The following is a 13,113-nucleotide window of genomic DNA, read 5'->3' on the forward strand; positions in this document are numbered from 1 at the left end:
CAGTGCATCGGACTACCTGCTGATTCTGCTGAGAATTGTGTGAAGATGGAGTCAGATCTGACCACCTGCTACACTACAACAAGTCAGTCTGAGAACTGGGAAGTCAGGGGTGATGAGTGCAGCATGTTTTTATGTTTACTTTTGATTGGGTAAAGGCATCTGTAATTCACCAGACCCATATGCTAATTGTGCGAGCTACAACCGTAAAACGTCAGTTAAATATACCACATATATCACTATAATCATCCAACAATAAAATGTATACTAAAATAATACTGAAATAAACTACTATGTACAATGGTGCTTTTACTTTTGTTGCTTTTTTGATGACAGCCCACAGTGGTGCTTTTAGTTTTAGTACAGTTCTGAAGACTTTTAATTGTTATGGAGTGTTTTTACATAAGACTTTAGTACATTTACTTACATAAAATATGTCAGTAGCACTAGAAAGTATCCAGTAAAGTACTTTCCAATTAGTACTCTAGATTTAGTACCTATTTGTCAACATGTTTGCAATTTAAGACAACTTCGTTAAAGTGAGTCACTAAAAACACTCCCTGCATCGCTCTGCCCCCTGCTGGTCAGCTACATGCGGTACAGCTCGTGTTGTCCAGCAGCTGCAGTACCGCGCTGCGACCGCTGGGGGACAGGCGACGTCGATTAGTTATCTGCAGGCAAAGATGGCGGTGCGGAAGAAAGACGGCGGCCCGAATGTAAAATATTTCGAAGCGTCTGATACCGTTTCTCAGTTTGATAATGTCCGCGTGTGGCTGGGGAAGAATTACAAAAAGGTACTGACCGCATGTTTTGTGAACCATACTCACCATCATTGATTTTCCATCCCGAAATGTGGGCACTTACCCATTGGGCAAAGACAGTGACAAAGAGAGGAGGGAGGGTGCTGCTGATCGCCCAGCTGTTTGATTCACTCGAGCCGGGATACAAAAGGATGCTGAGCCAACAGCTGCACCAGATGCAGCCGCGAATGGCGGTATCCTCCTACGTTGTTGTAGCCAAACCGATCCAAAGCCCCCACACAATCTGACCTGTATGGATGAACTTTCGTATCAGGGATGGTTTTAGCCGGTCCGCCAGCTAGCTGGCTAGTTGGCGGACCGGCTAACGGTAATGCAGCAGATCCAGATGTTGGCTCTGTGTGGCGCTTCGCTTTCATTGAAGCCATGGCCCGTTTTGAATAACACTCAGCGGTATGCTGATTTTCACACACGTTGATTTAATAAAACATGTTTCTTTACGGATGGAACTGTCGATGTTTATGAATCCATCCCCTTATTACATGTTGCATTACGGTACTTTATCACACAATAATAAAACTCCAATCTTCGATTTACTGACTTTAACATTATGCACACGCTGTTTTCTACTGTCTGCTGTCCCCTCTGTTGATCCGCTCTGACTGAACCTGTGTGTTGTGTCTGATTCAGTACATCCAAGCTGAGCCCCCTACCAACAAGTCTCTGTCAAGCCTGGTGGTCCAGCTACTCCAGTTCCAGGAGGAGGTGTTTGGTCGACATGTCAGCAACCCTCCACTCACCAAACTGCCTGTATGTTTTTTTTTCTTTATTTACACACACACACACACACACAGACACACATTTTTTCTGAAAGAAAACATTATACAGCTGTGTTGTTTTGTGTCTGCAGATGAAGTGTTTCCTGGACTTTAAGTCTGGGGGGGCTCTCTGCCACATCCTGGCTGCTGCCTACAAGTTCAAGAGTGACCAAGGATGGTAAGACTGTCTTTCTAGCTGCTCTAATTGCATGTTAAACAGGAAAATAAACAAATAAATAGCATTATTCTGTAAATCTGCTCAGTTGAATTATGGTTATGTTGCTGTTTCGTGTGTAACTCCAGTCTAATTTCCTGGTAGGCGCAGGTTTGACTTCCAGAATCCGTCAAGGATGGACCGAAATGTGGAAATGTTCATGACAATTGAGAAGTCTTTAGTGCAGGTAAGTTTGCCTGAATCCTTTATTCACAGATTTATGGAAATTGTAGTTCATGTTGGATTTAAAGTCACAAATATCTATAATTATTTATTATTAAAGACATTGTTTCAATTACTGAAAATTACTGAGAATACAGATTGTTACAGTATTCTCAACAATTTCCATAATTTGGCAAAGGAATCCAGTTTTTTTCCTGCAGCAGGCACCAAATATTGTCTGTTTTAGAGATTACATGTCTCATCTGGTTACATCATATTTGTGAAGGGTCTGAAACTCAGAATGACTGAGTCCTACACATAGAAATGATGAAAGACATCCATTCATGTGGGGTGAACAGTAAACATTCATAATCAGTCCTGCAGTTTCACTACTTCCTTCTTCATTTGAAGAGCTCAACAGTACACAGCAGTGACAGTTTTTATATAACGGAGATTGAGTGAAATATCTATCTATCTATCTATCTATCTATCTATCTATCTATCTATCTATTTATTTATTTATCTATCTATCTATCTATTTTTGTATCTAACTATCTATTTATCTATCTATCTATCTATCTATCTTTTTTCTTTTTAGAACAATTGCCTAACAAGACCAGTCATTTACCTGAGCTCTGACATAGAACCAAAACTGCTCGGGAAACTAAAAGACATCATCAAAAGACATCAGGTATGGTTCCTGTTAAGTGTCACTAATATAGACAGAATATTGTAGAATTTTACACTGTTCATTTGATTTTCAAATTACTTGTTATGCTTTTAGGTTTTTAACCATTGTTCCTTTATATTGTCCTTAAGGAATCAAAGATATTAAGTTTTCCTCACAAGGCATATTTCAACTGCATGAACTTTTTGTATGGGCTTGATTGCAGGGCTCAGTGACTGAAGACAAAGGCTCCAGCTCCCATGTTGTTGTGCCTATTCCCACTAGTTTAGAGGAAGGTTAAGACTTGGCTTCTTTTATGCACCACATGTTGTATTTGACTTGTGCTGCTCTGGCCAGATCTGTGCTAATAATGATCATTTTCTGTTTTTGGTCCAGAAGAGTGGGTGCGTCCTGTGATGAAGAGAGACAAACAAGTGCTGCTCCACTGGGGATATTTTCCTGACAGGTTTGTTGAAGCTCAGTTACACAGCAGCAGTAGAAAATTAGGATCACTTATTATACCTCTGCCTCATCTTATTGACTGCATTTACATGCACTGAGTAGCTAGTTTACTCAGAGAAAACTAGCTTTCTTAGGTAATTGGTTGAATAGAGGTCACATGCTCTTAAGTAACCAGGTTACAGAAAATCTGCGTATGCATGCAGCAGGCGAGTAATCTGATTTATCCTCCACCTCCCATTTATATATCTTTGTGGTGCTGCACAGTGACAGCTGAGGTGGCATCACCCCTTTAATTATCTGTCCCTCATTCAGTCTTTCACTGAGCTGCTGGTTCCATTTGCAGCCTGTTTGTGATGCACATGCGTTATTGGAGAAAGCTGATAGAAACCCGATTTTGGAACTCAGCTGTCCTGTTTGAAAAAATCCACTTTTATAAGAAAGGTTACTGTAACTTGTTTACTTTGTGGAAGCTGGCTTGCTCTAGCTAAACATCTTTCCTGTACATTGACACGGCCCCTTTCGCTATCTAGTTATGACACCTGGATCCCAGCCAGTGAGATTGAGGCAGCTGTGGAGGAACCTCCCACTCCAGAGAAACCCCGAAAGGTACCATATTTCTTGTCATATTATTTTCTACATTACAGACTGTTATTAACGCTAAATGACAACAATTCAAATATGGTATTTTTTTATAGGTGCATCTGATGCAGACTTACAGATAGCTTGTATCTTACAGATACCTTGTATCTGTAAGTGTAAGGTTTGGAAAATGTCATGAGTTTCTTATAATGGCAGTTAACTTTGTGTCTCAGGTTGCATGCAAACTGACCATGTAACTGAGTTTATAGTTCCCTAGCTGAGCAGTGCTACTCATTTGATATTTTTCTCTCTTAGCAAAACAGTGGTAAGTAAAACAGTAGAGCAAATTGTCAGTTAGATCAACATATCTGACTACAAATTCAAAAGCATTTGTTTTGTATTCATAGCATCATTCTTTCAAACCATTCAGCGCTCACTAGATCATGATAGTAAGAGCCTTCAATGAAGCCTTCAAATATTTAAAGGAGTATTCACACAATAATAAACATTCGGCTTTGATTTCCAGCAACCTGTCATTCTGTTTACTTACTTCTAACTCCTAACTGACTTCTTACTTGCAAATTCTGCTGACATAGTTAAATCCTAAATCAGCTCAGATTTGTTTTCATTGTTGTTGTGACCTCTCCTTAGTGTTCTTCAAACAACCATGATTTTCTTGTAAAATTATATTAAATATTTGTCCATTGGACGGAAATTTACATGCAGCTACCATATTAAGTCGCTGTAATAAATGATAAAATGTATGGCAACAATGTTTTAGTTGAAGTAGAATATTTGGTGTTTATTCACAGGTCCATGCCAAGTGGATTTTAGACCTGGATCAGTACAACGAGTGGATGAATGAGGAGGACTACGAAGTTGGAGAAGGCTGCCCTAAGAGGAAGAGGATCTCAGCCAAGACCCTGACAGATGAGGTTACCACACCTGATGAACGGAGAGATAAGAAGCCTGGAAGTGCTAAGAAGAGGAAGCGTTCACCATCGCCATCCCCCACCCCTCCACCCCAGGAGAGCAAGAAGAAGAGCACCAAGAAAGGGTTTGTGACCATGTGTCTTTTTATTGTATCATATTCATCAACTAACAGCCCATTCTCCTCCCCAGCTGTGCAGTGCTGGTCCAAGCCTGGTAGAAATTGGGGAGGGTTGCATTGGGACGGGCATAAAAAACTAAAAAACAGTGCCAAAACAACATGCGGACAATGATCTGCTGGGGCAACCCTGAACTCATGGGATAAGCTGAAAGGACAAAAAAAAACAAACAAAACTCATCAACTGGAGGAGAATATGTGTCACTTTAGGGTAGTGTTGTAGAATTAGCATTAGACATGGTAAAGTTATAAAATAAATTTGTGTGTGGTCAGGCCAACGGCCCCATACACTAAGTCAAAACGAGGCCAGAGGGAGGAGGAACAGGAGGATCTCAGTAAGGACTTGGATGAAGCATCACCTGTTCCAGCATCTGAAGAAGGAAACCCAGCTAAAACAAGTACGTAAGTTTACCAATGTACAGAAAATAAATACACATTATTAATTACTGAGCCATCCCAGGTGTATGATGACCATTACAATTAGCTACACTTAGTGTTTTTAAAAAAATGTTCTCCATTAAGCATTGACACTGTCCTTTGCATTGCAGACAATACCAAGAAGGACTCTGATTCAACTCCAGTAAAAGGAGGAACAGATTTGGGTGAGATGAAAGCGTTTTGTCTTCTCCAACATAGCCACCTACACTAGTAACTACTTTTAAAAGAAAATATCCTTTTCTTTCGTTTTGTATGTAGAGAAGACATTGATTTACTCATTTACTACATCATAGAGCAAATCTTTTTTATATATTAGAACATTTGCATTTTTTTACCTTACTGTTGTTCCTCCCAACGATAAGCAAAAGGACACATCACCAAGAATATATTCAAAATCTTTATGTTGTTTTAACAGATGAGCAAGAGGATGAATCTATGGAAACAGCAGGCAAGGTAAGGTAGTTTGTATATGTAAAAGAAAATACTATTCTACTAGTAAATCCATATGTCATCTTGTGTGTGTGTGTGTGTGTGGGGGGTCTTAATAGGAAGAAGAGGAAGGATCTCCAAGTGTGAAGGGTGAACCAGCTAAAGGCTCAGACCTTCATGAGGACAATGTAACTGAGCAAACCCACCACATCATAATACCGAGCTACGCTGCCTGGTTTGACTACAACAGGTAAAAAAAATCGAATTCTGTGTGTCTGCCACTTTTTTGACAGTATTCCTAGGATGTATTGTGTTTGTAAAATTCTGAAATATGATATGAAAAATTAGTTTTTTATATCATATTCAGCAGGAGATTTTTGAGGTGGCTCAAGGGAAGGGTGAGTCTGCCAAGTTCAGAATCTAATAACTGCTTTTCCTCCAGTGTTCATGCCATTGAGCGAAGAGCCCTGCCAGAGTTTTTCAATGGAAAAAACAAATCCAAAACCCCTGAGATGTAAGTATTTGACCAGTACACAACATAATTTTTATTACAGTAACTCTTGATTTTCACACTTCAGTTTCTATTTCCTTCTTTCAGTTACCTGGCATACAGAAACTTCATGATTGACACGTACCGCCTGAACCCCCAGGAGTACCTGACTTCAACTGCCTGTCGCAGGAACCTAGCAGGAGATGTGTGCGCAATCATGAGGTAGGTTGTTGGTAGGAGGAAGGAAGCTAAATGGGAGCAACAATTAGTCCAGAGTTGTAGTTGTATGTACAAAATGTTGTCAGTGATGCATAGTCTGTGCTACAGAGTCCATGCTTTCCTGGAGCAGTGGGGTCTGATCAACTACCAGGTGGACTCTGAGAGCCGGCCTACACCTATGGGGCCACCACCCACCTCTCACTTCCATGTCTTGGCAGACACTCCTTCCAGTCTGGTGCCCCTTCAGCCCAAGTCATCTCAGGTTTATATACAAAACTCACAAACACAAAGACAGAGAGAAATACACAGACGCACACTGATTGTGACCTACTCTACTTTTGTCCTTCTGTTACTGTAGACCGCTGCCACCCAGCAGATGATGCCATTCTCAGATAAAGTGAAGGATAAACCAGTCGATATGCAAAACTTTGGTCTGCGGACTGACATGTACAGTAAGAAGACTGGTTCTGCAAAGGTAGGAATCCAACAGTGGATGGCACAGTGGTTTGTTTGCTATAACTTATGACCTTTGTTTTCAAGGACTTTGGTCTTTGTAACAAAGTAATGATGTTTTTTTTTTGTGCACAGAGCAAGAGTGCAGCCAGCTCCATGAGGGAGTGGACAGAGCAAGAAACACTACTACTACTTGAGGTAAATATAAGTAAACATTGTGACAATGATAGCAGTGTTATAGACACAAAATATGGCGTAAAAGCAGTGCTAATAACACAGAGCTTAATGTAAACCTCTCTTTCCTCAGGGCTTGGAGATGTACAAGGATGACTGGAACAAGGTGTCAGAACATGTGGGCAGCCGGACACAGGATGAGTGTATTCTACACTTCCTGCGGCTGCCAATTGAGGACCCCTATCTGGAGGACAACGGTTCATCCCTTGGACCACTGGCCTATCAGCCGATACCTTTCAGCCAAGCAGGGAACCCTGTTATGAGCACAGTGGCCTTCCTCGCCTCTGTAGTCGACCCCCGTGTGGCCTCAGCTGCAGCTAAATCTGCTCTGGGTGAGAAGAGAGATTCTGGAATCCCTACTATGAAGAGAGAGAGAGAGAGAGCAGTCTAACATGATTATTTACAACTTCCTGAAAATCAGCTCTACTGAAGAGACAGTATCTAAATAAGCTTAGCTAATACCTTGTTTCGGACAGTGTGAAGTTGAAGAATAACAAGCACATTTGCTAATTCTAGGAGGCTTACATATTTGTGTACTTGGCACAAAAATAGCAAATTCATCACTGGGAAAAAGCTTATTTAAAAGGTTAAGCAAAGCATTACCAACTCTAGTATTAGTGAAAAGAGTCACAGTATAGATTATTTCTGTCTCAGTCCTTGACTGTTTAAACTCTGAACACTGATTAATTGGTTATTAAATAATCATTAACACCTCTAAACATATTGTGGTTAGCATTGATGATCTCAACCTGTTTCTACTCAGAGGAGTTTTCTCGAATGAAGGAGGAAGTTCCTGCAGCTCTTGTTGAGGCTCATGTGCGGCGGGTAGAGGAGGCAGCGAGGGTCAGCGGCCGCCAGGATCCTCTATACGGCCTGGAGGGCAGTGGCATCGCAGGCACAGGCCTGGAGGAAGGCGACAGACCTGGTAGGATCGGCACACACATGTACAAGATAAACACAACATGCATAAGTGCAAGAGAGAAAATAAGGGGCTGTAAGGTCAAACTGAAAAAAAGGAGGAAAAAAACAATGGGAAATGTAATTATTCTGACTTGTGTTCTTTGTTGGCTTCTAGATGAAAGTAGTGATGAAAGTAAAAGTGACAGCCAATCGAGTGAAGAGAAGAGAGAGGCTAAGGTATGATATATGCTGATTACAATATCATATTTATTACTTCTGATAGTTCTTCACACTAATTATTAAGTTCATTGCACCGACACTTCCCTCACAGGAAAGCAAAGATGGAGCAATTGAGGAAGAAGAAAAGCAGTCGGAGAATGGGAAGAAGGAAGACGACAAAGGAAGAGAACCTGAAGGAGAGAGAGAGGCTGACAAAACAGAGTCAGAAATGGGTAGGAAAGTGCTTATGTCTTAGAGGCAAGTAAAAGTGTTTTGTCATTAGTGATAATGAACATTACTCTTTTATGTTTGGTGTCACGAAGGTGATGTGGAGAAGGAGGGAAAAGAGGGAACAGAGGAAGGACAAAGAGATGGGGAGAGTGAGGGAGAAAGGAAGGCTAAGGTGGAGCGTGATGTGGGAGAGGGGAATCTCGCCACTGCTGCAGCGTCTGCTCTTGCTGCTGCTGCCGTCAAAGCCAAGGTGAAGCCAATTATTCCTTGGCCTCAAATGGCTGTTACCTTCACCTATTTCCTTCTTTTACATGTTTTCTAACTTTAGATTCTCCTCCACTTTCTCCACAGCACCTAGCTGCAGTGGAGGAAAGGAAGATCAAATCTCTGGTGGCTCTGCTGGTGGAAACCCAAATGAAAAAGCTTGAGATTAAACTGCGACACTTTGAAGAACTGGAAACCATCATGGACAGAGAGCGAGAGGCTGTGAGTGAAGAATTGTGGGATGTTATAGATAGCAGACAGCCTAGTAACAGTTTACAGTTGTGTGCAGTCTCCTTAATGCACATTTGCGTGTGTGTGTGTGTGTGTAGTTGGAGTACCAGCGGCAGCAGCTGCTGGCTGACCGTCAGTCTTTCCACATGGAGCAGTTGAAATATGCTGAGATGCGGGCCCGCCAGCAGCATTTCCAGCAGATTCATCACCAGCAGCACAGTCAGGCCGGAGGCCCTCATTCCAACCAGGCTGCCTCAGGTCCACAAGCCCAGGGCCTGGCCCCCAGTCAGCAAGCTCCCAGCACACCAGCACCGCAGCCAGCCCCCAGCCCCGCACCTCCAAGCTCTTCTGCCACAGCTCCTGAGTCCCAACCACCTCAGGGCACTCACACCTCGCCCCCCTGCCCCCCAGGTCAGGCCCCAGCAGTCCACTCCAGCTCCAGCACTACACCTGTACTCCATGGTGAGCTTAAAGTTCTAGCACAAGCTTCAAGCACAAACAGTTGATTACACAGTAAGGTCAGACTTTAAAGTGCCAAATGTCATTGATGTGTGGAATTTAAATGAATTGGTGTTACGAAGTAAAAAATAATTAAACCAGACTGCAAAACAGGTATTCCCAGTAAGCCCACTAGAAGGCATCAAAATACTTTTTTAATAATCTAAAACTCAATTATAGAAGTTGCTTAAAAATAATAATAAAGAAAATATTTTTTTATTTTATAAAATGTATAAACAAACCCAATATTTAATAATTTTATTTAATCAGTAGTCATTAATGTTTAAAGTTTGTAAAATATCCCATCCATAAATTATTACCTGCTATTTCTCCTGTTTTTCAGGTTTCTTATATAAATATTTGTTATTAAATACATATTTAGATTTTCAAGCTCAGATCATTTGGGTGCAGAAGTAGTTTGTAATTTGGTATTTGAATTTAATAGAACAGCTACACCTTTCTTTTCTGAACATATGCAAAACAGTAGAATATTTGGCTATATGTCTCATCAACTAGGGGATCAGTGTCTCTGGGCAGGACACTGATCCCCCAACAGCCCATTCCCATCCCCGGCTGAGCAGCGCTGGTCCACGCCCGGTAGAAATTGGGGAGGGTTGTGTCAGGAAGAGCATCCTGCGTAAAAACTGTGCCAAAATCAACATGCGGACAATGATCCGCTGTGGCGTCACTGAACTCATGGGATACGCCGAAAGGACAAAACAATAACACAATTATCAAGTTTACTTAAGTCCTTTTTTCTGTGAACAGTATTTCTACCTGAGCACTCAAAAGGAAAATGTCATGCTAAAACCAGACAGGTTTCAAGTCCTTAAAATTCTTCACATTGTTAACCTTTTCCCTCGTTCACCTCCTGACAGAGCCCAGCACGCCTCTCCCTGGGGAAACACTCCACCCTACAGCTCCAGTCCCTCCTCCACAGTGAGAGTTCAATCATTCCTTGAGACTCCGAATGACTCTGACCACTTTGAATCCTGCCTGTATCATCTAAAATGAAGACGTCATAAAGCGAAGGAAAAGAAAACATTTAACATTCTCTTTTCTTTTTTCTTTTTATTTTTTTGTATTTTATTTTTTGGATTGTTGTTGTTGTTGTTTTGTCTGACTAGACAATTGATTGAGAAAAAAAATGGTAGCGTAACACCTAACTCAAACAATCTCCAAAATCCTTTTCAAATTTAAATGACCAATGAAGAAAAAAGATTTGCAGACAGCTGCTGTTGACGCTTTGCTGTCAGTTGGACCCTACCAGATATCTGGTCAACTAAGGCAGTTTTACATACTGGCACTCACTAAGAAAAAAAGACTCATCTTGTGGTTTCAGTGTTTTTGCAAATTGTTGCATATATTTTCCTGCAACGGTTTATTGCAGCTTTTGAGGTGTCTCAGTCAGGGTTTCCCTTCCTTGTACTGTTCGGTACTAATTAATTACATGTAAAAAATGCACTTTTAATATGTTTCCCTAGGTCTCATTGAAAGACGTGAAGCATTCATGAAATTGAACTTTAGCACTTAGATTGCCCTTTTGTTGTCTTAATTACATTTTCATACGGAAGGCTTTGGAAACCTGATTGGGAATATAACCTTTTCTTCTCATTTTCTATTTGCATTACATTGCCACTCTACAGGGTCGGGCCAGAAGGTCATCCGTTAAAAAACTATGGTGTCTCTACAGAGAGAAGTCTGTAATGAATGAGAAACTTTACAATCAGAAGGCAGTTTGAAATTACATTAGGTTTGTTAGGACACCGTTTGTGAAAATGTACTGTAAACTGGATTTTCTGTTACAAACACACCTTTTCATAACCTGAAATGCTTCTGACAGCGTGACGTCATGGAAAGATCTCATTTTAGGTATAATGTTCTATCTATCATGTTCTGTTTCCACAGCGTTTATTAATACATCTGTGACAAGCGGCAATTTTGCATATTTGGGTGAAGTGAAAGCATCCAGGTAGTAGTTTAGTCGAGAATGTAGTTTTGTTTGGCAGATATGACTGAAAAAGAAGCTGGGAACAATAAGTCTATCAGTGTTTATCTAGAATTTGACATTTTTTTTAATTGCTAAACCAAAATGTTTTTATAAACATGTTTATGTCACATTTATTTAGTGAGTGTTGTTGGGAAATGAAGGTGATTTTTAGCAGCTTGGTGCATTTCAAGTTAAAGTTGGAAGAAATGTTAATGCGTACAAAAACAAGGGAGTTCGCACCTTAAAAAGCTGATAGTGAAGAATTGTGTCCTTAATATTTGCAACAATATCCTCACTTTTTATTCTATCAATTTCTATATTTTTACTGTCCATTTTTCCATCCTCTTTCTTTGATATGCCAACATTGTAAGTGTATATTATTATATTTGTAGTCTATATTTACCCTCTCCATTGTTGTGTGTGATTCAGACAGGTCGGTCTGAGATCTGACTGTGAACGTGTGTGTGTGAACGCATGCCATTAAGATCTGTAAACCATATTACCATTCAGTTTTATTTTCAATGCCATTTGTTGTGTGTCACCTAGTTTAAAGAAAAAAAACATGGTTTGTTATGCACATGGCACATCATGTCAGTGTCATGAAATATTAATGAAACTTTACAGTTAATGTCCATCAAGCCAGTATTGCAGTCCTCACCACAGTTGTGAGCATAAATGGACTTTTTATCTGTGTTATTACTACATTGTGTGGATATTGTGATATGAAATAAGTGTCCGTTCAGTTTCTGTATGTTTTTCACTATGCTGATGGTAGCAGCAGTTGCATTGATTATTAAACAGTAGAAATCAATGTTTTCCTCAGTAAATCATCACATTAGTGCTGACAGTTAATCTGGCAGTTTGTATTTAAAAAAAACGCAAAACAATAACAATTCAGGTTTTAATTAAAAAAAGGGGGAAAAAATAAAGACGTAAGGAGGAGTCTTTGTTCTTTTGTTATTGATAGTCTGGTAACACAAAAATTTACTTTATACAAATTAATAAATCAGTAAGTTTTTGAGATGCTGAAGAACAGAGCTTTCTGTTATTGTGAAACCTCTCAGGCAGAGCAGATTTTGACCCTTATTTGAGATTTGTGTTAAAATTGACTTGATATGTTGTGAATCCTGCAGAGTCCATAGTTCTTCCATCAATACAACATACTGATCTGTCAAAGGAGCTGCACAGGTTTTACCAATGACATAAATTTATGTCAATAGTAAGACCTGTGCTGCTCTTATTATGACCTCTGATAAAAATTAAAATGTTAAAATGGAGCAGCTGTTTGAGAATAAACATCTAAATGTGCGTCTTATTTTTTGACTGACATATTTTATCCATTCATTAGATTGTTTGATCAAATGTTATCAGAATCATGGAAAGTTCAAGACAAAGAAGCATGTGATATCAGACCAAGTGAGTATTTCTTTTATAGACATCATTATCCCGTGTACCAATACATCAAAACTACTAAGGCTGACTAAAGTAAATGTACAAAAGTATCATCAAATGTACTTTAAGTATCAAACGGAAAAGTAGTGGTTGTGCAAAACAATATATCCTGTGACTAACATCTGATTTTAATATTATCTGATTGTAGTAATAAGTAAGTTACACTTTACTCTTGGTGAGGTGGATTTAGTTTTAAGTAGTTTATTTACTGTTGTATATTTTTCCTAAATTTATTATACAATGTTTTCTATTTATGATTTACTGATAACTAGTTTTCTTCTCCATAAACATTTGTAATGT

The 13,113-nt window shown here is 39.8% G+C and overlaps 1 protein-coding gene across 3 annotated transcripts; it reads left to right on the top strand.

Annotated features, from left to right (window-relative positions):
* Window positions 1-633: 633 nt before the first annotated feature.
* smarcc2 (SWI/SNF related, matrix associated, actin dependent regulator of chromatin, subfamily c, member 2) lies at window positions 634-12,172 on the top strand. Of its 3 annotated transcripts, none has more exons than XM_067504064.1 (26): window positions 634-791; window positions 1,446-1,565; window positions 1,666-1,751; window positions 1,893-1,974; window positions 2,548-2,640; window positions 2,843-2,912; window positions 3,013-3,082; window positions 3,609-3,684; window positions 4,470-4,714; window positions 5,039-5,163; window positions 5,314-5,367; window positions 5,619-5,656; window positions 5,752-5,882; window positions 6,075-6,146; window positions 6,231-6,344; window positions 6,450-6,603; window positions 6,700-6,816; window positions 6,930-6,992; window positions 7,102-7,360; window positions 7,792-7,953; window positions 8,104-8,165; window positions 8,260-8,380; window positions 8,471-8,628; window positions 8,730-8,864; window positions 8,972-9,335; window positions 10,250-12,172. In XM_067504064.1, the coding sequence occupies exons 1-26, from the start codon at window positions 681-683 to the stop codon at window positions 10,312-10,314; spliced, it is 3,147 nt and encodes a 1,048-aa protein (XP_067360165.1). In that variant the 5' UTR covers window positions 634-680; the 3' UTR covers window positions 10,315-12,172. The 3 variants fall into 3 exon arrangements, with proteins under 3 accessions (XP_067360165.1, XP_067360166.1, XP_067360164.1); XM_067504065.1 differs by having other exon boundaries at window positions 1,899-1,974; XM_067504063.1 differs by having other exon boundaries at window positions 7,792-8,165.
* The last annotated feature ends 941 nt before the right edge of the window (window positions 12,173-13,113 follow it).

The sequence above is a fragment of the Channa argus genome, chromosome 5 (assembly GCF_033026475.1).
Source record: "Channa argus isolate prfri chromosome 5, Channa argus male v1.0, whole genome shotgun sequence".
Classification (NCBI taxonomy): domain Eukaryota; kingdom Metazoa; phylum Chordata; class Actinopteri; order Anabantiformes; family Channidae; genus Channa; species Channa argus.